The following is a 26,131-nucleotide window of genomic DNA, read 5'->3' as shown; positions in this document are numbered from 1 at the left end:
GGAGAGAACTGCGGGCCCCTAAGTTGGCCTGCTGCCTTCAAGTTCAGTGGAGAATGTTGTCCCATCATTAGTGTCGAAGGCAGATTCATCTGCCAGTCTGGGCAGCTTTAAACATGGAATGGGAGGGGGCTCAGAGTAGGCTGCGTGGCACACAGATCTTGTCCTTAGCCTCAGGCAGCAAAATGTCTTGGGATGGCCCTGGCCCAGTGGCCAGGTGGCTGGGCAGAACCAGTCCATAGAATCATGGAATCATAGAATAGTAGGGTTGGAAGGGGCCTACAAGGCCATCGGGTCCAACCCCCTGCTCAATGCAGGAATCCAGGTCAGAGCATCCCTGAGAGATGGCTTTCCAGCCTCGTCTTGAATGCCTCCAGTGTAGGAGAGCCCACTGCCTCCCTAGGTAATTGGTTCCATTGTCATATTGCTCTAACATCAGGAAGTTTTTCCTGATGTTCAGCCGGAATCTGGCTTCCTGTAACTTGAGCCCATTATTTAAGTCCAGAGCTTGTGAATACTTCACTGCCAGGAAGGGGTTCCAAGCTGCAGTTCTAATCCCTCACATAGGGCAGCCCGCATAGAACCAGAGGTTCTCGGTTCTAGCTCTGCCAACTCCCGACAACGTGCTTTGATACTTGCCTTCCTTCCTCCATGCTTCAGTTCCTGTGAGTCTGTTTTCCTTTGGTTCATCTCAGTCTTTGGAAAGCTGCTCCATGAAACCTCGGGCTCTTGAATTCCGGCTGTTCCGCCAATGCCCTTTCTGCAGCTGGCAATGCTGCTTTTGTGGTGGCTCCTTGGCTTGTATTTCCATCAATGCTGTTAGATGTGCTGCCTCGGCCAATTGCACTTGGTTTGTCTTCTGGGACAACCTGATGCCTGACGGCGCAGTGCAGGGTGAAGTCATTGCATAATGGCAGTGTGCGGTGTGCCTGTAGAACCACAAAAGAGGTGCAAAGATGGGTGTTGGCTCTGGAAGGGAATAAAGATGAACCAAAAGATCATAAGCAAGTTTGGACACGGTTGTTGTCTCTTTAATCGGGAACCGGACAGAAATTCAGGAAAGGCTCAAACAGGTGGAGATGGAAAACCAAGGAAGAAAGCCCTCCGAGGACACTGTTTACTACAAGTATTTGTCCTTTAGATAGAGCTTCTCAGTGTTGAAAGGACTTTCCCAGTCTTGCCTTGCTGTATTTTTACAAAAATCTTGTGAAGTAACTTTGGCTGGCACAGAAAGAGAGAGAGAGAGAAAGGAAGGAAGGAAGGAAGGAAGGAAGGGAGCTTACCCAATGCCCATCCATGGAGCTTTGTGGCAATGCAGGGCTTTTTTTTTTTAGTGTGCAGTTTGGTACAAAATGTGCAGTTCGGGGAAAAATGTGCAGTTGGAAAGCTGATAGATGTGCAGTTAGAATAAAGGGGGAGAAATTAGAGACATGTTATTATGTGTTTACTAAGAGCTTAAATGACCTGCAATGTCAGGGACAACATGTAACACAACTTATATAAAGGTAGAATGCACTCAGTTTCCATACTTAAAGAAAATAGCCAGGCCATATTAAAACCATTTATTTATTTATTTAAAATATTTCTTGGCCACCGTTCAGGGCAGAAACCCTCCCAAGGCGGCTTCCAACAATAAAATACATTAAAACAATTAAAATATTAAAAGTGATAAAAATATAAAAAACAGTAAAAACAACAATAAAAGCTAACAATAAAACCGACAACGGTGTTAACAGCAGCAACAGCAACAAAACAGTCATATCAATAGAAGGCCAAGGTAAGATAATATGTTTCCAAGGCCTTCTTAAAAGTCTGCAGTGACGGAGCATGGTGGACCTCCGATGGCAGCTTGTTTCGACTTCTTTTTGGCCAGAAGCTCCTGTTTTTCACCTTCATTTTTGGGCAGGTAACGCTTTGTTGCATTCTTGTAAGTATCCTTCGTAGGCCTGTCTCACACCCTGTCTTCAGCCAATGCAGAACAGCTGGTCTCAGGTCCCAGTTAGCATATTATAATGGATGTACAGACAGACGTTTTCTGATTCCACAGATAAATAGGGCCGGCTTTTACTTTTGAGCGCAACACCTGCATTTATGAGCAAGTGTTTATCGATGTCAGCACAGTAGGGTTTGGCAGTGATTATGCAGGGGAGGATTGGAGTGATGTTTTTGTTAGTCAGCAGCCTCATGAAGAATTTGACCTTGTCCCCTAAAGGGGACAACACACAGTCTCAACACATGTAATGCCCAATATTTATTCATACTCCATTTCCAGACAGGGCCAGACTTAGGGATGGGCAAGTGGGGTGGTTGCCCAGGGTGCCCAGCTGAGTTGAAGGGCATTTCTGAATGTGCTGTCTGAAGTGTAGGGTGGCAAAAAGCAGGTGTCTGTAACCTTTCTTTCAAGGATCTGCAGGTTGTTTGGACACTAACTCCAAAAATGATCTTCCTTCAATTAGCTTTAAAGTATGCTTCCTTTTCACTTTCCACTTTGATGTCATTCGTGCTAGGTAAAAATCAGTGGAGCACAGCTGTACTTTGAGGCAACATTATCGAGCACTTAGCACTTCAAATACCATAACACTATAAGCACTATATAAATAATAATAAAATAAAGCCGTAAGCTGTAAGACATCAGCTGGATACCTTCTTTATTTATACTTTTTCTTTATTATTAAAGATACAAATAATGGATATTCTAAAATACAGAATGCTTACCAAAAGGTAGGAGCTGCTACAAAACAAAACAAAAAATACGAGAAGTTAAAACCTGTGATAGTTCTGCTGTGTTGCACGGTGTATGGCCACTGCTCAGAATGTGGCTTTTCGAACTTTGGATTATGCCCACTGTAGCACAGTGGCTGGGAGATCAAGGTTTTGAGCAAAGCTGTTCACGATGGACATCACACCTGCACCAGGCCCCATAAATCCTCTGGGTGGCCCTGCAAAACTGGCTATGGGGGGACAGGATGGGGGGAGACCAAAGGCACTCCTTGCCCAGGGTGCTATGCATCCTAGGGCTGCCCCGGTTCCCAGATCTGCAAGATTCAAGCTGGTGCCCAATGTGTCAAACACTTTCTTGAGATGCTCATCCGGAGAGAATGGGTAGAGAATGTTTGCTGACACTGATGAGGTGGTAGTTGATGCTGAGCTTTTCTTCAAGAAGGTTGCTGAGAAACTCAAGTTTCTCAAGCATATAGCCTCCATATCTTGGGGTGCTGCTGCTTATGCCTCCATAGCCTCTTTGTAATTAGGGTTACTTCTTTCAGTTGCTTAGTCTCATTCTCGTGCATTTCAGTACTCTCATGTAGAGCCTCCATCCATCTTCCAGGCAGAGGTTTGTTTGTGAGAGTACTGGTTTTAGACCTGACCACCAGTGTCATCCTCAGCATATCCAGGATGGTAGTGGTGTCCGCTTGATGCTGTTTCTGGTATCTGCAATGATCAATGTCAGGGGCATTGTGGAAAATTAAAAATGGTAGTTCCATTGGAGTACAGCTGCTGTTGATTCTTGCTGGGAACATCTGCAGCACCACTGGACCCCACTGACTTAGGAGGGTGCCCCCAGATCACCAAAGGGCAGTTTGTCGACAGCTGCCTTGGACCTGGAACCAACCCTGGCTCTAGGGCACTGCTGTGAAAAGGATTCAGTGTGAAGTTGGATAGATGGCCATTGGATACAAAATAGTGAAGAGGAGGAGCAAGTCCAGGGGGCTCATGTCAGTGTTGGGATGTGAGCACTTGGCAGGTGCCCAACCATGCTTAACCTTGATGCCAGTCCTTGTTGTGGGGGTAGGGTCCTGGTGACCACACATCCTGGGCAAGCTACCAAGGCCAGCCCAAATTTGTGGTCCCACAGCATGGATATGGGGAGACATGATTGAGGTGTACAAGATTATACATGGAGTGGAGAAAGTAGGTAGAGAGACATGTTTCTCCCTCTCCCATAATGCTAGGACCTGGGGTCATCCCCTGAAGCTGATTGGTTCAGGACGAATAAAAGGAAGGACTTCCTCACACAATGCATAGTTAAACTATGGAATTCACTTCCACAAGATGTAGTGATGGCCACCACTTTGGATGGCTTGAAAAGGGGGTTCAACAAATTCCTGGAGGAGAAGGCTATCCATGGCTATTAGTCCTGATGGCTCTGTGCTACCTCCAGTATCAGAGGCAGTATATCTGTGTACACCAGTTGCTGGGGAACATGAGCAGGAACTGCTGTTTCTCTCATGTCCTGTTAATGGGTTTCCCATCAACAGCTGATTAGCCACTGTGTGAACAGAATGCTGAACTAGATGAACCCTGGTCTGATCCAGCATGGCTCTTCTTAAGTCTCATGTTCATAGAAGATTAATGCCTCTCTTTTAAAAAACGGTGCCCATTGTTTTCCTCCTCGAGCTTTAAAGTCTCCTTTTTTGGCAACTGACACAGAGACTGAACTCTTGCCTGGCCCTGTAGAATTTGGATTGGTTGGCCATCTTCCTGAAGAGCAATATACGATTCTAGAGCAACCTAGGGGTTTCAAGTTGTCCAGTTCTGGGCAGCCCTTCAGAAGGCAGCATTGCTGGCAGGCAGATCTAACCTGTAGCATGCTTTTGAACTGTCTGAGCTGAGGATTTCTTTTAGGTTTTCCTTCCCTGCAAAAGCAGAACTGATGGTTGATAGTGGTGTATGAAACAACATATTTCTGCTTTTGCTGAGGGATGTTCCCCTCCCCTAGCTAAAAAAAAACCAGGTTCAGTGGGCTACAAGTTGACTTTGTTTTTTTGCTGTGTGGTTTTCCACTTGCAAAGTGCAGAGCAACAGAGAACAATTCTATCTTAACAGCATAATGAGGCCTATTAAATATCAGCAGGAATAGTTGTCCCCTACTAGAGTGCAAAACGCTTCTGATTTAAATATCAGCCTTGTTCACTTAAATGTGTGTGTGCATGTGCGTGTAAGTATTTGAAATATATAAGAATTGTGCCATTTGAAGGCGTTGCAAGCTGGAGTAAGACCACAAGGTGGCCTTCTCCAACCTTGTGCCCTCCAGATGTATAGGACTACAATTCCCATCATTCCCCAGCCAGCACGCTTAATGCCAGCATATATATTTACAAAGACATGGGAAGCATAAACTAGGGATGGGTGAATGAGCGATGTTTGTGATCGCTCAGATTCTACAAACATCGTCTCACGCCCGATTCCTGTTCGGTTTGTGATTGCTGCTTGCTCTGCATGAATGGGAAAATTGCTCAAATTGAGCAGCGAATAGGGAAATTGCACAAATTGAGCAGCAAATGGGAAATTCCACAGATCCCCAGATTCGCGCAACTTTCCCCCATAGATTAAACTGGGGTGATTCAATCTACAGTGGGAATTTGCATAAATTAGGAGATATGTGCAAAACCGAACTGGAAAAGTTGCATGAATTGAATGTGACTACATGTCTGGCAGTTTGCACTCTTTTTTGGCAGACATGTGCTCACATTCGTAATCACATTCAGGACTTTGAGCAGGGCATTTTCGTACATTTTGTGAGCAAAAACAACATTCTCATACGCCCCTAGCATAAACTTATCCGAGAAAGATAGCACAATTTTCTGGTGATGTTTCTAGTGGTGGTATGCCCTGAGACTAGGTATTTGGGGGGTTGCGTTGAGATTGTAAGAAGAACATAAGAAGATCCGTGCTGGATCAGACCTAGGATCCATCTAGTCCAGCATTCTGTTCATACAGTGGCCAATCAGCTGCCCACAGGAAACTCTCAAGCAGGACATGAGTGCACCAGCACCCTCCCACCCATGTTCCCCAGCAACTAGTGCACATAGGCATACCGCCTCCAGTGCTGGAAGAAGCACATAGCCATCAGAACTAGTAGCTATTGATCGCTTTCTCCCCCATGAATTTGTCCAATCCCCTTTTAAACAATCCAAATTGGTGGCCATCACTACATCCTGTGGTAGTGAGTTCCATAGTTTAACTGTGTGCTGTGTGAAGAAGTCCTTCCTTTTATCTGTCCTGAATCACCCATCAATCAGCTTCGCGGGATGACCTCATTGGGTTCTAGTATTATGAGAGAGGGAAAAATGTCTCCCAATCCACTTTTTCCACACCATGCATAAACCTGCTGTCTCTAAAGTAGGGCGGCCACTTGTGAATGACCAAAAAACAGGAAATTCATCCCCCCTGCTCTGCTGAAAAGAGGACACCGATTTGCATAACGTTTTCACATGATAATGTATGTATATCGATGCAAATTTGGAAATAATTATTATAATTTAAATAGAGATGCAGTACATTTCAGCATAGTGTGGAAGACTTGTGACCAGGTGACCAGTGTTCCTTGCTCACTCTGCTTTCCAAGTGCTGTTGATGGGCAGCTTTAAGCCGCAGCTCTTCCTTCTGATGGGTCGTTATCTTTAAATTGGGCTTGGATTGGACAGCCCTTCAAATAGAGGACACCTTCAATACAGAGGATGGTCCTCTGTTAAAGAGGACACATGGCCACCTTGGCAACAAGCCTCCAGATTGGACCTCAAACCCCTAGAGGTGGAGTAGGTATTTTTCCTCCAGGTAGTTTCAATAGAAGGGAAAACAACAAAAATGAAGATCTGCCCAGTGGGGTGGATGGTGGAATGCAAAAAGACCTCCTCCCATGCCGGCCAAAGTGATCTGGTGGCTTATGAAGTAGCGGATCTTTTGCCACGGACCTCTTGCCCGAATTTATGATTGCCTTGCCCATCATCTGTTCCTTTAAAGATTGGTCTGAATTACTTAAATTTAATTGAACATCCCCCCCCTCTCCCCCCCTTCCCCATTTTGTAGTAGGACCTATTAACCTTCAAACTTGCATTTAATGTGCATTAAACCAACATTTGGTAATTAGTTCACACCGAAAATCTTCTGAATTTCATATGCACCGATTTTAATGCCCCCCCACCCCGCCATGTTTTGCAAGACCTTTCAGGGAGATGAAAATATGTCCAAAAAAACCCCACCCCCAAATAAAAGAAAATATGGCCAATGACTTGCCCAAGGCTACACCCTGGACATCACGACAGCTAAGCGAGAACTTGAACCCAGATCTCCTCGGTTCAAGACCAACACTCTATCCACTCTATTGCATTGACCCCCAAGTGACAATAGCCATTGTCTGTTTCTCCTTGTGGCTTGTTTTCCTCCTAGACAATGAAATCCCTTTTTGGGCTTGATTTTTTTCTTCTTCCTCTGGCATAACTTTGAGGGGGAGGGGGAGGGCTGAAGAAAATAAGAGGCCTTTTTGTCTGGGATTCCTCAGTGTGGCTGAAAATGTGCCTTCTTTTTTGTTAAAAATGCAGAGCAAGAAAGGTTTCAAACATTCTCGTTGGTTTTGTTGAAGAGCCAGCTGGATGCATAGTAACCCTGCTGTAAGGTTTACACATGGCATCCGTGCATGTACGTCTGTGTGTGCAAATGTGTTCGCCAGTTTAAAAAGGTGCTCCCTGCTGTTGAGCGCATTAGCGGAAGCCTTGAAAAAATGGTAGCTGAATGCAGCAATTATCCACTACTCTGGCACTTCAAATGGACTTCATAAGCCTAGCGGGCACTTAAAAATGTCCCTGTTTGTAGCGGGTAGCACCTGTGTTAGATGCATTCCAGAAGCATGTGTGTATTGGAAGAAGAAGGCAAACATGATATAGAGGAGATGATCTGTGGGGGCTGTGGGTTCCTCTTCCAAGTACATCCACACAGCCTCTCAATCTGCATTGTCAGAAGGTTTTGCACAATTAGATGATCTTTGGTGGGGTGCAAATTAATTGAAGAATGGATTTTATTTGAAGTGGTTTGGTTGAGAAATTCATTGTCTGGCTTTGCCTTCTGTGAAATTTGAAGAAACCCTTGTAACTATTTCTCACATTTGCATGTATACATATAAATGACCCTATGCACATTTTATGTAGATTTGGGTCCTACCTCACATCTTTTAACTGCCTAGCAAAGCCTCTGATGACCCATATGTATCCCACTCGACAACTGGTGTTTTTGGAGAGGCATTGCTTTCTACTCTCAGGGTAGTATATGCACAGTGATAATGAGGGGCAGTGACCTTTCTGTGGGCCCCTGGTAGGGAGTGGGCCTTTGGCAGGGGCCCGGCCATGCCTTCCCTTGGTGCTGGCCCTGGCTGTGAGATTTCTATGCAAAGCGCAAGCAGCTACCTTTCACAACAAAGTAACTGAGAATAACCCAGTCTTCCAAGCTGTGATTTTGATATCTTTTGTAGCAAAGCAATTAAGTACAAAAATGTACCCTAGGCAGTTAAATGTAGTTAACTCTTCCTCTGCTGCTTAATTTCAACTCTCTTAGAAGTGGATCCAGACTTAGTCATAACTTAGAGTAGACCCATAGAAATCAGTGGGACTCAAGTTAACTCGAGTCCCACTGATTTCAATGGGTCTACTCTAAATATGGCTGAGTCTGGATCTGACGTTTAATGTGCTGGGAACATTATTCAAAAGCGCATCTCGTGGGTGTGTGTTGCCCATAGGGATTATCTAAAATCTGTTCCGTCTGTGTTTCATGGATTGTCAGGTACTTTTCATTCTGTCATTAACCCATCGCCAGAATTGGATTTTCTTTGTTTCCAAATTTGCGCAAATTCGCACATGTGCAATTTTTCATATGTGAAAATGTGAAAATTACCACAAAATGCACATTTTCATGCTTTAGCCTGTGGGGAAATGTGCATCTTGGGCTGTTTTTTTAAAAAATGGTGTATTTTTCTACGGCTCAAAATTTCGGAGAGTTAGAAAGCCATGCCACAAGTCTGGGAAATCCAGTCTGATCCAGAAAGATCAGAAAATCCAGGAAGCCAGTCCACAAGTCGGTGGAATCTGCTTGACAGGGGAGAAGCCAGTCCATTGTGGAATCCGCGGGTCGTATTCATGAAAATCCGAACTCATTTGGTCTCGTTGAAGATTTCTCCAGCATCCCTAGTTGCTCACTTTGATATCTGACCTATACCCTCTCTGTCCTAAACATCTCAGCAGAGCCTCAACAACTTTTCTTGGAAGATCAAAAGGCCTTTGTACAAGTGAAGGGCCATCCCCTTGGGCAGTTCTTGAGGGTTTCCCCTCCCCTTCCCAATAAAGTCACTGTTGTTTTGACTAGAACTTGGCAATAGGCTGCATAGCAACCCTTTCCCCAAAGTGCAGTCTAAATGCCAGCTTTAAGTCCATGGCTGCAAATGCATAATTCCCGCCCCGCTATACAATGGTTCGTGACTCCTGTTGCCTGAAAGATGTAATGAGGCTTGAGCTGTTCAATGCGAAGTCTATCAATGCAGCTCTTTGTTCGGAGAAGAAAGCTTGGGGACGGCTCCCTCTATCAGATTACGGCTTTCAGCCGAAATGCCACTGGAGAGACAGGGTGGGTTGCTCAGAAAGGAGCTCTTATCATAGTTGGCTTGAAGATGGGGATGGGCAGGGGGACTGTGTCTGAACCAAGTGCAGGATCATGGATTTAGCCAAAGGGGTTCCAGCACTTCGACATAGTTTTAAAGCAAGTCGATTGGCCATTTGTGCTGGCGTCGTCGTAGGGTTGGACTTTGGGGCGAACAACCCTCCTCCCTGACCACCCAGACTGCAGCAGGTGCAGAAAGAAACTCAATTTTTTCCTGTAGTTGTGATGGTGCTTTGATTGAAGTGCATTTAAACTGCAAGAAACGCATGTGCTCATTTGTTTAGCTTATTAGGGCTGGCAAACAGCTTTGTTGTTGTTCTAACATATCAGGAATGCAGAAGCAGTTTTAAAGTCTGGAACGACAGTTGTGGGGCTGTGGGGTAGAGAAGTGTTAGGTGTTGTTTTGCAACTGAAGTAATACACATGGCCGTGTAAAGGCCCCCATAAGACCATTCAAGGTGCAATCCTATGCATGTTTAGACAGAAAAAAAAATCCTACAACTCCCAGCATTCCCCCAGCTGGCCATGCTGGCTGGGGGAATGCTAGGAGTTGTAGAACTTTTTTTCTGTCTGAATATGCATAGGACTGTGCCGTAAGTCCTGGGTCTAAAATTGCCGAGCTGCACCACTAATTTTTGTTCGGATTTCAATATTTAATGTCTTATTTTCCCACTTGTGTGGCCACTTACGCATTGCCAAAAAAAAAAAAGACCATAACATTTGCATATGCTAATTGATATGTATAGATGTAAATTTAAAAATAGTAAGTATAATTTAAATAGAAATACAATGCATCACACCATAGTGTGGAAGGCTGTGACCAGGTGACCTGTCTGTCTGTCTGCTCAGTCTGCTGTCCAGGTGTTAACTGTGGCTGGGGAGCTTCAGGGTCCAGCTCTTCCTTCTGATGGCTCTTTATTGTTAAAATGGACTTGGACTGGACAGCCCTTCAGTAGAGGTCTCCTTCAAATAGAGGACTGTCCTTTGTAATGTAAGACAACTGGCCACCCTGCTTGTAGTGACCTAATCCTGGAATCCACATCCAACTCACTTCTTCTGTTGTTTGCATTAAGGCCCTTCCTTAAGGGACATTAGGGGAGAGGACTTCCTGAGCCAAAGATCTGAACAGCTCTGAGGCCAGCTTAGGCCCGGACAGTGCTCTTTTTATCAGCGACAGGGGCTTTTCTGTGGTGGCTACACATCTTTGGAATGCCATTTCCCAGGAAGTGTGTATGAGCCCCTCTTTCTTGATCATTAGGATGGTTTTAAACATTTATTCCAGTCTGCATTTGGTTAATTTTAGCGTATTGAACCTTTCCCTAAGGTTCTGCTGCCACCATCCCATTTGTTCTATCTTATTTATTATTTTAATGATTTCTGGATTGAATATTGTTTTTAGGGTTTGATTATGGATTTTATATGTTTTGTAATTAGCATATAACCCACTTTCTGAGGCGTTTTTTGCCCTGAAAGTGGACGATAAATCTATATAACAATAACAACATACAAAACTGTGCACCTGGCCAGAGGTTACCGACCCTCCTTGGTTTGACCCCACTGAGGAATCCGCCTGTGCCCTGAAGCTTGCACCTTGGCTGCCTTTATCTCAGATCATTCCAGTGGTTGCTGTAGGTCATACATTTTTATTGCTGGCCAGCTGCAGTGTTTGTCCCTTTGACCTGCCGTATCAAGGAAATCCACAGCCGTTTTTGCAAAGTCTGTGTATAGTATAGTGTGCGTTTGTGTGTGTATGCCTATGTCTGTGTGAGTGTGTATACACACAGAGAGATACAAACACACGTGCGTGCGCGCGCATGCGCGCACACACACACACAAATATACACACACAGTATTTAAAGCAGTCTTTCTGAACATTCCATCACAAACTTACTTTCCCAACTGTGACCAAGTGAATGAAAGTGTGAATTGCTAGGTTCCAGATTATCTACCTAAATTTATTTCTAGGCAGCCTTTAAGGGTGGAACTCTCTCAAATCTCACAAACTTGTAGAATCTGCCCCCCCCCCCCGCTCCCAATCAGATATTAAACCATCTCGGTCCCAAGGAGAAGCAGGAACAGCATTTTCTTAAACGGAAATAAGGAACTGACAGCCTCTGTGACACAGCGGCTCAGATGTGAATCAGAATGTTCCCGGATAAAATCTCATTTCTACCACTCACGCCTTGGCCTTAGTCAAACTTCTGTCTTCTTGTCCTCAGTGTTATCCCCATCTCACAGATGGAAGTCTGAGGCTGAGAGGACAGTGGTTTGCCTAAGCTTGTCTTCTTCTTCTTCATACATCCATAGCAATGAATACATATGAAATGCATACATATGAAAATACAGCTTTCTAGCAATTTGCTTAAGCCTATGACTTTGTCTAAGCCTGTGGGCCACAAGTAAGTGGCAGAGGTGTGACCCTAATCTGCCGCTCACTGGGTGGTCTTAAACATACACTACCTCATCCGTCATAACCATCAAGGAGATGCAGTAGCATCAAAGATCAGCATCCTTTGCTTGGCTCTCTCCTGCATCTGGTGGATGGACCATTTAAAGCAACCTTCCCCAACCTGGTGCCCTCCAGATGTTTTGGACTTCAACTCCCTCCAGCCTCAGCCAGCATGACCAATGGTCAGGAGTTGCAGTCCAAAACTTCTGGAGGGGACACCCGGCTGGGGAAGGCTGCCGTAGGGTGACCAGTTGTTTGGGGTCATCTTTTTTAGTCAATTGGGGGCATCTTTTTTAGTCAAAATAAGGGCGCAATCCTATGCATGTTTAGACAGAGAAAAGGCCTACAACTCCCAGCATTCCCCATGCTTGCTGGGGAATGCTGAGAGTTGTAGGCCTCTTCTCAGTCTAAACATGCATAGGATTGTGCCCTAACTTGTTTTTAATTGATTATTAAATCAGTGAATTAGCTAACATTGCAGCCTAAATTGCTATTATTGTTACATTTCTATGTATTATATAGGTGGGGCTTGTTGTTGTTGTTGTTGTTATTAACAACAACAACTTTTTGTTAAAAAAAAATGAGAACAAGGAGGAGGTGGTGATGATCTTAAATACCCAAACTTCAGTTTTAATTCTCTTTTATTTATAGTCAAAAGACACACACACACACAAACATGAACTCCAAGCAGGGTTAACATCTGATGAGGCACTGATCTGCCAAGAAACCAAATTGCACCAAACGCCAGCAGTAAAGCTTTCAAGGAAAAACAACAGTACAGCAATATGTCTTCCATAAGCTTGCGTGTAACAGCTGCTGAAAACATTTTATATACAGTGAATCTCTATGTTCCTGGGCCAGTCGACTGGATGAAAGTCGCTACTTCGTGTCCTCCCCCCCACCCCCGGATGATGAGTTGCATCAAAACTACTTTTCCTTTGCTTGCAAGATAGTACCTTTTGGAATGTGGAATCTTTCGCTGTGTAAAAGGGATACATTTTGCTTCTTTTTTGTTGTTATTCCCTTTAAGGTGTGTGTGTGGGGCGGGGGGCAGGGGGGGGCTTTTGACTTTTTTTTTTTAATCAGAGCCCTGAGGTCTACCAAGTGCAAAATAGTTGCTGAAGGACATATACTTAGAATTAAGGACCAGGGTGCCACTGAGCGCATGTTTCGCCCAGGAATGTGTCTTAATACCAGAACTGAGCCCTGCAGCCTTTTCACATACAAATCTGCTCCTGGTTTTCCCCCTAAGCCTTCTCAATTTAGCTTGGAGAAGAGAAAGTTAAAAGGAAGGCCTGATAACTGTCTTCAAAGATTCTGTCACACGGAAGGGAGAGCAGGCTTGTTCTCTGTTGCACTGAATGGCAGGACTGGAACCAAACTTCCCAATGGTAAGAGCCATTTGGCAGTAGATCAGACTGCCTTGGGAGGTAGTGTGCTCTCCTTCGCTGGAGGTATTTCATTTCATTTCGTTTCATTTATTATCTTTCTATACCGCCCCATAGCCGAAGCTCTCTGGGCAGTTTACAACAATTAAAAAACATTAAAATACATTATATAAAATCTAAAAACCATTCACATAATGACATAAAACACTTAACACACGCAACAACATACTGTATATCTAAAACAATTGAAAACCATCAGCCAGAGACAATCAGAGACTCTTTAAACAGTGCCAAATGCCTGGGAGAAGAGGGCAGTTTTAACCTGGCACCGCAAAGATGACAATGTTGGCACCAGGTGGGCCTCGTCAGGGAGATTATTCCATAAATGGGGTGCCACCACCGAAAAGGCCCTCTCCCTTGTTGCTGCCCTCTGAACCTCCTTCGGAGGAGGCTCCTGGAGGAGGGCCTTGGATGCAGAGCATAGTGTACAGGTCGGTTCATGCTGGGAGAGGTACTGTCAGGTACTGTGGTCCCGAGCCATGTAGGGCTTTATAAATAAAACCCAGCACTTTGAATTGGGCTGAGAAGCATATAGGCAGCCAGTGCAAGCGGGCCAGAATCGGTCTTATAGTTTCAGACCTTCTGGTCCCCATTATCAGTCTGGCTGTCGCATTTTGCACAAGCTAGAGCTTCCGAACCTTCTTCAAAGGCAGCCTCACATAGAGTGCACTGCAGTAATCTTACTTGGAGGTTACCACAGCATAGACACCTGAAGCCAGGCTAGCTCTGTCCTTCTTCAGAACCCCTTTATGCCCACCCACCCAATCTACCAAAGGAAGAACATTTAATCTTGCCCAAGTAAAGGGTATTGTTAGAACAGGGAATTGGAACTCCATGGCCGATCTACCACAAATTACCCAGATGTCTACTAGTTTCAGTTCAAATAAATTCAGTTTCGGGGAAGCTCTCGGAAACCACTTCCCAGTGGTGGAGTGTGGACCAAAGGTACAAGGGGTGAAGACAAAACAGCCTATTTTAAGTTAAAGCTATTGGTGCCAGTCACTTAGCCGTAGGAGAGGCGTATCAACATTTTAGAACGGGGGGGGGGGGAGTGTGGCAAAGCTAGGAAACCACCAAACAAGGGATGCTTGCTTGAGGTAGGGCCAGGGGTTGTGGCCAGGGGAAGGGGCATGGCTATTTGGGGAACCTGGGAGGGCCGAATGTGGCCCATTGGCTGGAAGTTCAACATCCCCGGTTTAAATCACCTGTCTGAGTGTGGGTGCTTTTTGTGTCAGGGAGAATTCCCCCGGGTCCATTCCATGTAAGCTGTGAAAAGGTTTTTGAGTGACTACATATGACTTGTAGACACACTTTGATCTTGGAGATTTTAAGCCAGCATTGTGTTAACCCAACAAAGGCCAAACTCTGTGCTGGCAGAAATGTAGCACTTCAGAGTGCCTGTAAGCATCAAACACCTGTCTGTAGAGGAGGCCTTCTGCTGTCCCCCTGAATGACTGTTTGGTCAGGCAATTAGCCTGTGCTGTGTGAACCTGTAGGGTAATGGCAGTGTCCCTGCATCAGTTGTGATTGGATCATTCAGTCACTCCCCATGCAGAAACGCAGCAAAACGCAGGGGCAGGGTCTGCAAAAAGGAGGTACTTGCAAGGAGGTACCTTATATTTATCTCTGCATCCCAAGGACTAGAAACTTTCTCTCTTTGTTTTGAATAGAAGTTGGGATTCTTGGGAATCTGAAGTTGCACTAACTAGCAAGCTGGAAGTCAGATGCTGTGGTATGACTGACCATTGAATAAAGTAGAACAACGTGTCTCTGTCCTATATCCATACACTGTTCTTTCCCCCAAGAATCTCAGGGCGGGACGTATGTGACCCCTCACACACACTTTGATCCTTAACAACAACCTTGCAGGTTAGGCTGAGAGAGAGTAACTGGCTCAAGGTCATCTAGAGAGCTTCATGAACGAGTGGGGATTCAATATAAACTTGCTCTATTTCCACTTCCAAATTATTTTGGGGGTTCCATCCATTGAGCCACCATGATTATACCTGTGTCTCTACAGAGGGTAAATCTCTTTTGAATCCAGTCTGCTTTCAGGTTGACTTTTTTTCTTTCTCTCTAGCCTTGCAGAAACATGGCTTTGATTAAAACCATGTGTCTTTCCCGTCAAGGTTTCCCACTGGGAAGTGCTACAGTGAATAAGTATAACTGCTTTTGTGTTTTTGTGTGTAGCCGACGGGACAATTTAAAGCTGAGATCTGTCATAAAAATCAGCTTTCATTAATAAGAAGGAGAGCAGGGCAGAATTTTATTCATGGATATTGTGTTAAACACAACATTTTGAAAGTGTGATCTCTTTGTGTGTAGATAAAAATACCAAAAATACATTTTTTTTAAAAAAAAAGCTGGATTGTTGTTGTTGTTCAGTCGTTCAGTCGTGTCCAACTCTTCGTGACCCCATGGACCATAGCACACCAGGCCTTCCTGTCCTGCGCTCTCTCCCGGAGTGTGCTCAAGTTCATATTCATTGCATCAGTGATGCTATCTAGCCATCTCATCCTCTGTCGTCCCCTTCTCCTTTTGCCTTCAGTCTTTCACAGCATCAGGGTCTTTTCCAGAGAGTTTTCTCTTCACATTAGGTGGCCAAAATATTTGAACTTCAGCTTCAGTATCTGTCCTTCCAATGAGCACTCAGGGTTGATTTCCTTTAGGATGGACTGATTTGACCTCCTTGCAGTCCAGGGGACTCGTAAGAGTCTTCTCCAGCACCACAGTTCGAAAGCATCAATTCTTCGACGCTCAGCCTTCCTTATAGTCCAGCTCTCACAGCCATACATTACCACTGGGAAAACCATAGCTTTGATTAGACGGACCTTTGTCGGCAAGGTGATGTCTCTGCTTCTTACTATGCTGTCTAGGTTGGCCATAGCTTTCCTCCCAAGGAGCAAGCGTCTTTTAATTTCATGGCTACAGTCACCATCTGTAGTGATCTTAGAGCCCAAGAAAGTAAAATCTGTCACTGCTTCCATTTCTTCCCCTTCTATATGCCAGGAAGTGATAGGGCCAGATGCCATGATCTTCGTTTTTTTAATGTTGAGTTTCAAACCAGCTTTTGCACTCTCCTCTTTCACCCTCAACAAGAGGCTCTTGAGATCCTCTTCGCTTTCTGCCTTTAGGGTGGTATCGTCTGCATATCGGAGGTTGTTGATAATTCTCCCGGCAATCTTAATTCCAACCTGTGATTCATCCAACCTGGCATTTCTCATGATGTACTCTGCATATAAGTTAAATAAGCAGGGTGACAATATGCAGCCTTGTCGTACTCCTTTCCCAATTTCGAACCACTCGGTTGTTCCATGTCTGGTTCTTACTGTTGCTTCTTGACCCTCGTACAGGTTTCTCAGGAGACAGGTAAGGTGGTCTGGTACTCCCATCACTTTAAGAATTTGCCACAGTTTGTTGTGATCCGCACAATCAAAGGCTTTAGCGTAGTCAATGAAGCAGAAATAGACGTTTTTCTGGAATTCTCTTGCTTTCTCCATGATCCAGCGAACGTTGGCGATTTGATCTCTAGTTCCTCTTCGAAACCCAGCTTGTACTTCCGGTAGTTCTCAGTTCGCATACTGCTGAAGCCTAACTTGTAGGATTTTGATATTGGATGTCAATTCTGTTTGGGGGACCTTTCTCTGAGCTGTTCATGGTGTAGCAGATTAAAGTTGTGTGAGAGGTTGCATGCCCGAATGAGGGTAGTATCTGACCATTATGTATGTATTTATTTAAAACATTTGTATCCCGCCTTAGCGTACAGTTAAAATCAATTTAAACAGTATAAAACAATAAATAATTTAAACAGCTAAAAGCATATTAAACCATTAAACAATTTAATGCCAATTAGAAATCTAAAACAGTTTACACAGTGTGCGACTTTAGGGGATTCAGTTAGCCCTCAAAGGCATTGGTGAAAAGCCATGTTTTAACTTGGTGCCTAAATGAAACTAACATCTGCGCCAATCAGGCCTCCAAGGAGAGGGCATTCCACAACCGGGGTGCCACAGCGGAGAAGGCTCTCTTCCACGTCCCACCATAGTGTATGTCTTGCACTGGTGGGACGCAGAGGAGGGCCCCTCCAACGGATCTCAATCCTCGGGCAGGTATAGGGAGAGGAACTCCCTCAAATAAAATATACACTGTGCATATACTCCATGCTTTTATACAGTGACCTGGTTTGCATTTTATGGCAACATTTGATGAGAAATCGTGGGTTAATTAATTAAGCCACAATTTGCGGCTACGCATGCAAGTTAACCCATGGTTTGTTCTTAAGTTAACTTTGGGTTATTTAACCCATGAACAACCCAACATTTCCAAATTTGAATGTCACGCTAACAACCAACGAATGGGGCATTTGTAAGTTGTTGCTGCAAACCGGAAGTGGCTTACACACAACACGTATCCCCAGAAATTGTGAATTAAACTATGATTTGCACTGAGTGCCACTGTTATGTGCAAACATCCCCAATATATACCAGCTATTACGACAAACAGCTTTCAAAAAATAAAATCTTCAGGTTTTTTTTAAATCTTCACATTACTTAAAATATCACAAATGTATTTATTATTTCCATAAGTAGTTCTTTGTAATTGGGTTTTAAATATTGCTTAAAAGCATTTCAGCTGCATGCCCAGTGTATAGTAGAGATGTGAAGGCTTGCAGGCAAAAGGGGGGGGAACAGAAATGGAAAACTGGTTTTTAAAACATTTTTTTTCCAAAACTCCTTGAGGGGCGGGGAATGGGAAAAAACATCTTTTTCATATCCCCCCACCATTTTTATGGCTCCCCCCCCCATTCTTTCACATCCCTAGAATAGTATGGTTAGATAGTGTATGATTTTGTTGAATACAGTTCACTCTACTGGGTGTCTTGTCTTTTTAGAGCAACCTTCCATTTAACAACTTTCCTGGTGTGTTTCGTCCCCCCTCTGCCATCCCACTTGGTGGAAAGCATTTTTTTTAATTACTATCCTGTTAAGTAGCTAGCATCCTGCATTTCCATGCTGACTGAGGAGGAATAGAAGCCCCATCCTCCATAGTCAGCTTGGAAACACTGGCTGCTAGTCCTTTAGCAGCCCAGATAGATAGATTAAAAAAAACACACCCTCACACACAGGCTACTAACTACAGTAGGCTTATTTACAAGGCTGCTTGGGAGGGTGTAACTCTGTATCTTTTTACAGTGTATGATTTTGTATTGTTTTTACAGACATTTCCCTTGATTAAAAAAGTTTCATTGCAACCAATTGGGGACCATATCTACTTATGCATCTGTCTTTTTGTTGTTGGATTTTTCTACAGCTGTTTATTGATCCTCTGTGTTCCCATGTGAATCTGCCCTGAGCATATCTAAAATCAGTGAAGGAAAAACAACAACCCAAAACCCGAAACACCACTGGCATAATTCTGTGAACACTGGTGGTATTTCAGTCACAAACCTAAGGATTGGATTGGATTGGGAAGAAACATGCTTGAAGACTAGCCAAAAAAAAACCCTCAGAGGAAAACTTAAAATAGCTGGCTATTGACATGGCTGATGCCTGTTCTCAGAATATCCAGCAAACTACCTCCAAAACTGACCCTTTATTGAAGTGTTATTTATAGTCTCCATGTCTGAAAAGAAAGTTGGGAGTTTATTGTTTCCTGTGTGGTTAAGCTCAGTCATTTTGTTTGTATTGGCTCTATGCCAGGAAGTAATATTCCTCAATATAGATGAATCTGGTGGGTTTCTGTGTTAAGTTCTTGTAGATTTGTGCCTTCCAAAAAGTGCCCTTTAATAAACATCCGCTGGAGCATGAACCGGATATCTTTCTCCCCTGGTGTGGTCAGATATCCTTTGTCTTCTTTTTATGAATTGTGTCAGATGGGTCACAAATACTTTATAAATGGGGAACTGAGAAAGATTGGCTTGACCAAGGTTGCCCACAGAGTCGATGGCAGAGGTGGGACTTAAATCTGGGGTGTATTCTCCCCTGACTCCAAGCTGTTCAGGGCATTGTACATGAGGGTGAACTAGGGATGTACAGATTTTGTTAAACCCGTTCTGCCTGTGTTTTGCGGATTTTCAGGGGTCTTTGGTTCCGTCGTCTGCTCATTGATGGAACTGGATTTGTTTACCAGGATTTCATTCTACTTTAGTGCTAATGTGCACTTGCGCTAATGTGCTAATGTGCACTTGCGCAGATGAGCTCCTGCACATTAGTTAATGTGAATCAGTGCTATTGTGCATTAACGCGTTAATTAATTAATAGCACGCGTTAGTGCTCTTGCGCAGTAGTGCTCATGGGCTCGAGGTCTAATTCGAATTGGCACAAATCCCCTCCAAAAGTGAAAAACCAGTCCACATGACTCAGAAAAAGTGAATTAGCACAACCCACTCCCCCGCCCCCAAGTGAAAAACCGGTCCGCAAGCCTGTGTGATTTGGAAAAAGCCAGTCTACTGTGGAATCTGCAGGTCGGAGTCATAGACATCCAAATGCATTTGATTCGGTTGCGGACTTCTCTGATGTCCCTAGGGTGAACCCATTTTGTCTTTGCTGCCCTTCCTTCCTTCCTTCCTTCCTTCCTTCCTTCCTTCCTTCCTTCCAAGGAGTTCAAGGTCGTGTACAGGGTTAACTCACAACTCTTACCCTCACAACAACACTGTGGGTAGGTGAGGCTGAGGGACCATGCCAGGCCCAATGACACCCAGTGTGCTTTCAAATGGGGATTTGAACCTGGGTCTCTCTGATCCTACTCTGACACGCTACCCACTATACCACACTGGGACCTTTTATCTCTATCTTTATAACAGCAGTGCAGAACCTCATTCAGCCAGAGGGTTGAATTCCATTTCAGAGATGCTTTCGGGGGCTGCATCCCGGTGGTGGGAGGGGGCCAAGGGGTCCAAAGGCGAAATCAGGCAGGGCCAAAGGACCCCAAATAGCAGCATATACTGCCAGTACATAGGAAGGTGAGGCTGAGGGACCATGCCAGGCCCAATGACACCCAGAACATAGGAATTCTTATACTGCCTTATACTGAGTCAGACCTTTGGTCCATCTAGCCCAGTATTGTCAACACTGACTGGCAGCAGCGGCTCTCCAGAGTTTCAGGTAGGATTCTTTCCTAGCCCTACCTAGACAAGCCAGGGATCAAACCTGTGCCCTTTTGCATGCAAAGCAGGGGCTCTATCACAACGAGCTATGGCCCCTTCCATAGTAACTAAGTAACTAAGCCTTAGGGGAGGCATTTCAACTTTTCTGAATGGGAGAAAAATGCACAGGAAACCACCAAATGATTGGTGGTCGGAGGAAAGTGGGTGGGGCCATTGGAAGGGTGTGCGGGCTTCTAGGGAATCCTGGAGGGCTGGATTGATCCCCCGGGCCTGAAGTTCTGCAGTCCTGCTTTACAACAACCCTGCAAGGCAGGCTAGTTTGAGAGATGGTCGTTGTCCCAGGTTGCCCAGTGAACTTTGTGACTGTGCTGGAGCTTGAATCCTGGCCCCCTCAGACTTAGAAAAGGATTGTTGTTTACTCTTAAGTCTGACTTTTTAAAATCCCCCAATAATAATCCTAGGGGCGAAACCTCAAAGTTGAGCAGTTGCAAAAATGGAGCGGGGGCAGGGGGAACATGGCTATTCCTTCGCACAGCAGACTGTCTTCGTTTGAAAACATCTGTGACCTGGTTCTTGTACTCCCCCCCCCCCCGCCCTTTCTGGTGTTATTACCTGTGGGTCAAACTACACATTATGTTAATTGCATAAGATATAGCTGAACCTATTCTTTTTTTAACGCAAGAGTTCAAGTGCACAATACCCTGAATTCAGAGCAGGACCAGCATGTGCGTAGAGGGTAGGATTAAACCTTCCCTCCATACCCGTTTTCTTCCCAAAATCCCACCCCACCCCTGGTGCAAGGATTAAAAAGAAAAGAAAAGCATCCATTGGAGTCAATAGAGGCTTTCCCCCCTCGTTTAATATTTGTTTAGTCAGGGCTGGCATCAGGCGGCCCTTGGCATAGGTCCACTGAGCAGGGTTATATTTTATTTATTTATTTACAACATTTATATACTGCTCTATATCTAAACAGATTCCAGAGTGATGACCAATAAAAGAGAAAAGGAATAAAACACAATATTAACAGCTTTAACTAAATTAACCTTTTGAAAAATAGAGTACCAATAAAAACCAATTCAGTGACAGCAGTGGACTTACACACGATGTTCGTCCAATGTGGGCCTAGTGGAGGCCAACTTACATTTCCCAGAACGCTCTTGAGCTCCACAGCGTAGGAAATTTTAAATGGTGGCTTCTGGGGGCAGGATAAGGGTGTGTGCGTGTGCCTTGGCCTGGAAATATTAGTGATGACACCAGCCCTGGCCTCAGTTATTCACTCTTGGTTTCTATTATTTCCCATTTTTCTCCAGCCATCTACAATTATGATGCTGTCCAGGATGTGGAACTCTCCCTGCAGGTTGGTGACACGGTTCACATTCTGGAGATGTATGAAGGTAAGTGGTCACTTGATTTCCAGGATGGGATGGGAGAGTTGACAGTTCAAGTTCCTTACTCCAAATTTAAGTTTTAACGCTCGGGCTAAATGTTTATTTATTATATAAAGTGGTTGGTGTTTTTTTTTTTAAAGCTACCTTCCAATACAGCATATAAGCATGAGTGTGGCCAGATATAAGATATAACAGTCGCAGCGACAAGCATACAGGACACTTTGCAAAGGTCACTGAGTGAGCTTTGTGGGCGAGTGAAGACTTGAATCTGGGTCTACCTGGTCCTCTTCTGATAACTCTAACTGCTATGCCACACAGTTGTGCTGGCTGGGGATGATGGGAATTGTAGTCTAGGGCCAGGGGGACCTCAGGCTTGGGGGTCTCAATCCAGTGCTGTGCCAAAACCCCACCTGCCCTTTCACAGACTCTTTGTTTCCCTGCGAAAGAAGCAGCCGTGTTTCTGCCTCTTTTGTTGGGTTGCTGAGAATTTCGGAGAAATTTCTCAGGGTACAGGGCTTCAGTGCTTACCTTACTGTAAGGAGGTGGCCGAGGGGTGTGTGTGTGTGTGTGTGCTCTTTCTTTTAGGATTTTCCCTCTTCTGTCCTTGCAGCCTCTCTGGCCGCTTCTTTGAAAACCCCCTAGAGGACCTTGGCAGGTCCTCCTCCCTCGGGGCTTCCCTGTGTGGCTGCCTGCTGAGGGTCCGGAAGCTGAGTGAGGAGTTATTGTTATTTGTCTTATGATTTTTCTTGCTGTTTTTAAAAGGACTTTTAATAACAACAAACAAACCCAAACACGCCTCTCTCAGCTTTCAGGCCCTCAGCAGTCGGTAGCCCAGGGAAGCCACAAGGGAGGAAGTTCTGGCTAAGTCCTCCGGGGGGTTTCCAAGAAGCTGAAGCAGCCAGAGAGGCTGCAAGGACAGAATGGGGGGAGATGGTAAAGAAAGAGCACCCCCACTCTTATCTGCCACCTCCTTACAGTAAGGTAAGCATTGAAGCCCTGCACCCTGCGAAATTTTCCCCAAATTCTCATCCTTTCTGGCAAATTTTCGGGTGCAATTTCTTTTCGCCCCTCTCCCCAACAATTGGTCAAAAATAAGCAGATTGGGGTAGCAATGTGCCGAATTTCCCAATCTGGCCCATTGGGGTTTCCCAAGTGGCCCTTCCCAAGCCCCGCACCCTCTTCCCCCAACCACCAATCATTTGGTGGTTTCCCAGGTTTTGTGCAGTTTTTTCCCCACTCTAACAGGTTGAAATGCCTCTCCTAAGGCTTAGTTAGAGCTTTACTGCCTCCTAAGGCTGTAAGGGCAAGCGCTGTGCCTACCCCTTATTTTCAGGAACTTTTTCTCTGCTTGCGAAGGAGGCATAGTTTTTTCTACCTCTTTTGTGGGTGGGTGGGGATTTTGGAGAATTTTCTCCTTGGGGAGGGGGACATGGTTTCCACATACCTTTTTTAAAGGTGATTCTTGAGGGGTCTTCTTTCAATTTTTTATTTTTTAAAAAAACACCCCCTGCGCTTTCAGGAGCTGAGGCTTCTTCTCAGCTGGGAGTTCTTCTTGAATGCCTATTGGAGAGGGCGAGGTCACAGGGTCTAATACTAGCTAATACTTTGGAAGACAGAAACAAAATTCAAAGTGATCTTGATAGACTGGAGTGCTGGGCAGAAAACAACAGAATGACATTTAATAGGGATCAATGCCAAGTTCTGCACCTAGGAAAAAGAAACCAAATGCACAGTTACAAGGTGGGGGATACGTGGCTCAACAACACTACAAGCAAGAAGGATCTTGGAATTGTTGTAGATCACAAGCTGAATATGAGCCAACAATGTGATGTGGCTGCAAAAAAGGCAAATGCCATTTTGGGCTGCATTAATAGAAGCATAGCTTCCAAATCCCAGGAAGTACTAGTTCCCCCCTACTCAGCACTGGTTAGGCCTCATCTGGAATACTGTGTCCAGTTATGGGCACCACACTTTAAGAAGGATGCAGACAAACTGGAGAGGGTTCAGAGGAGGGCAACAAAGATGATCAGGGGACTGGAAACAAAGTCCTATGAAGAGAGACTGAAAGAACTGGGCATGTTTAGCCTTGAGAAGAGAAGACTGAGGGGAGATAGGATAGCGCTCTTCAAGTACTTGAAAGGTTGCCACAGAGAGGAAGTCCAGGATCTCTTCTCGATCATCCCAGAGTGCAGAACATGGAATAATGGGCTCAAGTGACAGGAAGCCAGATTCTGGATGAACATCAGGAAAAACGTCTTAACTGTTTGAGCAATACGACAATGGAACCAATTCCCTAGGGAGGTAGTGAGCTCTCCCACACTGGAGGCATTCAAGACGAGGCTGGACAGGCATCTGTCAGGGATGGTCTGACTTGGATTCCTTCATTGAGCAGGGGGTTGGACTCGATGGCCTTGTAGGCCCCTTCCAACCCTGATTCTATGGTCTCCTGGGCGTTCAGAAAGAACTGCCAGGCTGGAGAAGAAGCCTGGGGGTGTTTTTTAAAAAAATAAAAAATAGAAAGAAGACCCCTCAAGAATTGCCTATATTTAAAAAGGTATGTGGAAACCCTGTCCCCCGCCCCAAGAGAAAATTCCCCCAAATTCTCACCCCTCCCAGCCTGTTTCTCCAGAGTTTTTGCCCCCTCTCTCCACTGCCCCATGAAATACTAAAAAAGGTAGAGTCGAAATTTTTGGCACAGCACTAGCGAGAGCATTAAGCCACAATTGGCTAGTATTTTTTTGCATTTTGGCCCGGCCGCTTTTGCCTTTGGCCCCGCCCACCAGTGGAATGTGGCCCCTGGGAGCTTCTCCGAACTTGAATTTGGTCCTTGGGTTGAAAGCGATTACTCACTCTGCCATAATCCAACACATCAGGAGGGCACCAGATCGGGGAAGGCTGAATTAGGGCCTGTTAACTGGTACTCCAGCTGCACATCGTGAGCTTTTGAGTGATAGTTTGTGGGTGCACCTTATTTATTTATTTATTTATTTACCTATCACATTTATATCCCGCCTTTTTTCCTCAGTAAGGAACCCAAGGCGGCTTACATTCTCCTCCTCCTCCTCCATTTTATCCTCACAACAACAACCCTGTGAGGTAGGCTGGGCTGAGAGTCTGTGACTGGCCCAAAGTCACCCAGTGAGCTTCCATGGCCGAGTGGGGACTAGCAACCGGATCTCCCGGCTCCCTGTCCAACACTATAGCCACTACACCACACTGGCTCATCTGGGTTGAAGGATGTTGGATCTTTAGCTATGAAGGGACAAATAGCACTTCCTGTGTCTTGTCCTTCGCTTGACTTCCAGAGCGTTCGATAACTGCCCATTCTTGAAAGGTGCCATTAAATTGTAATGTTTCCATCTCTTGCAGAGTTAGTTAATAGAATTTGAGCTAACCTGCTTTTGGTAGGAAGAGAATTGAGACACACAAATGCTGGGGACTACATCTCCATTTTTGGGATACTCTCCCTCCTGTAAGCATCAAGTTATATGACACTAAAGGGACTGTGGCTGAGTGGTAGAGCAGAGCACTCACTTTCATGCAGGAAGTCCCAGGTTCAATCCCCGGCATTTTCAGGTAGGGTTGGGGAAGACGAATGCCTGAAACCCTAGAGAGCCGCTGCCAGTCAGTGTTGACGATACTAGGCTAGATGGACCAAAGGTCTGAATCAGTATAAGCAGCGGAGGCTGGTGGCTCTGATTTCAGCGGGGCTGCGAGTCCATTGTGGGTTTCAGTCAGAACCAGCCAAAACTCTAAAGGCGCTATCCAAGGTGCTGAACCCATTTTGGGGCTAGGGTTCAGCACTTTGGATAGCTCCGTTAGAGTTCTGGCTCTAATGGCCCACCGAAATTGGAGCCACCAGCATCCACTGGTTATAAGGGAGCTTCCTACATTCCGGATGATTGGTAAAGGGCAACAGCTCAGTGGCAGAACACCTGCTTTGCATGTAGAAGGTCCCAGGTTCGATCCCCGGTATCTCCAAGTAGGGCTGGAAAAACCCCTGCCTGAAACCCCGGAGAGCTGCTGCCAGTCAGTGCCAACAGTACTGGGCTAGATGGACCAATTGCCTTGATCCAGTATAAGGCAGCTTTTTATATTCCTAAATTAGGAATGGGACATCAGTTCTGCAACCGCTAGTGGCAAACTGAATTCCCAGCAGCCAAGCTTCCGTTCGTGTCGCCAGCAAGCAAAGCCAATTGCTTGCTTAGCAGTTCCACAAGGCGGTCGGTTTCTTTTCACTTCGCGTCGACCTTGACACCGGAGATAGCTAGTTGGAGCCTACATGTCAAAAGAGATTATGTTGCTGATGGGCGTCTTTACA

The 26,131-nt window shown here is 45.1% G+C and overlaps 1 protein-coding gene across 1 annotated transcript in view; it reads left to right on the top strand.

Annotated features, from left to right (window-relative positions):
• Positions 1-26,131, top strand: part of DOCK5 (dedicator of cytokinesis 5) — a 234,958-nt gene that overhangs the window by 21,188 nt on the left and 187,639 nt on the right. Inside the window, exon 2 of the mRNA XM_084803950.1 lies at positions 21,733-21,816. Coding sequence (XP_084660076.1) covers positions 21,733-21,816 — 84 coding nt within the window. The remainder of the gene's footprint in view (positions 1-21,732; positions 21,817-26,131) is intronic.

The sequence above is a fragment of the Heloderma suspectum genome, chromosome 6 (genome assembly GCF_057233095.1).
Source record: "Heloderma suspectum isolate Gila_16-S chromosome 6, 16-S_ref, whole genome shotgun sequence".
Taxonomy (NCBI): Eukaryota; Metazoa; Chordata; class Lepidosauria; order Squamata; family Helodermatidae; genus Heloderma; species Heloderma suspectum.
Note: the sequence above shows the minus strand (reverse complement) of the source record. Positions and strands in the feature narration are given on the sequence as shown.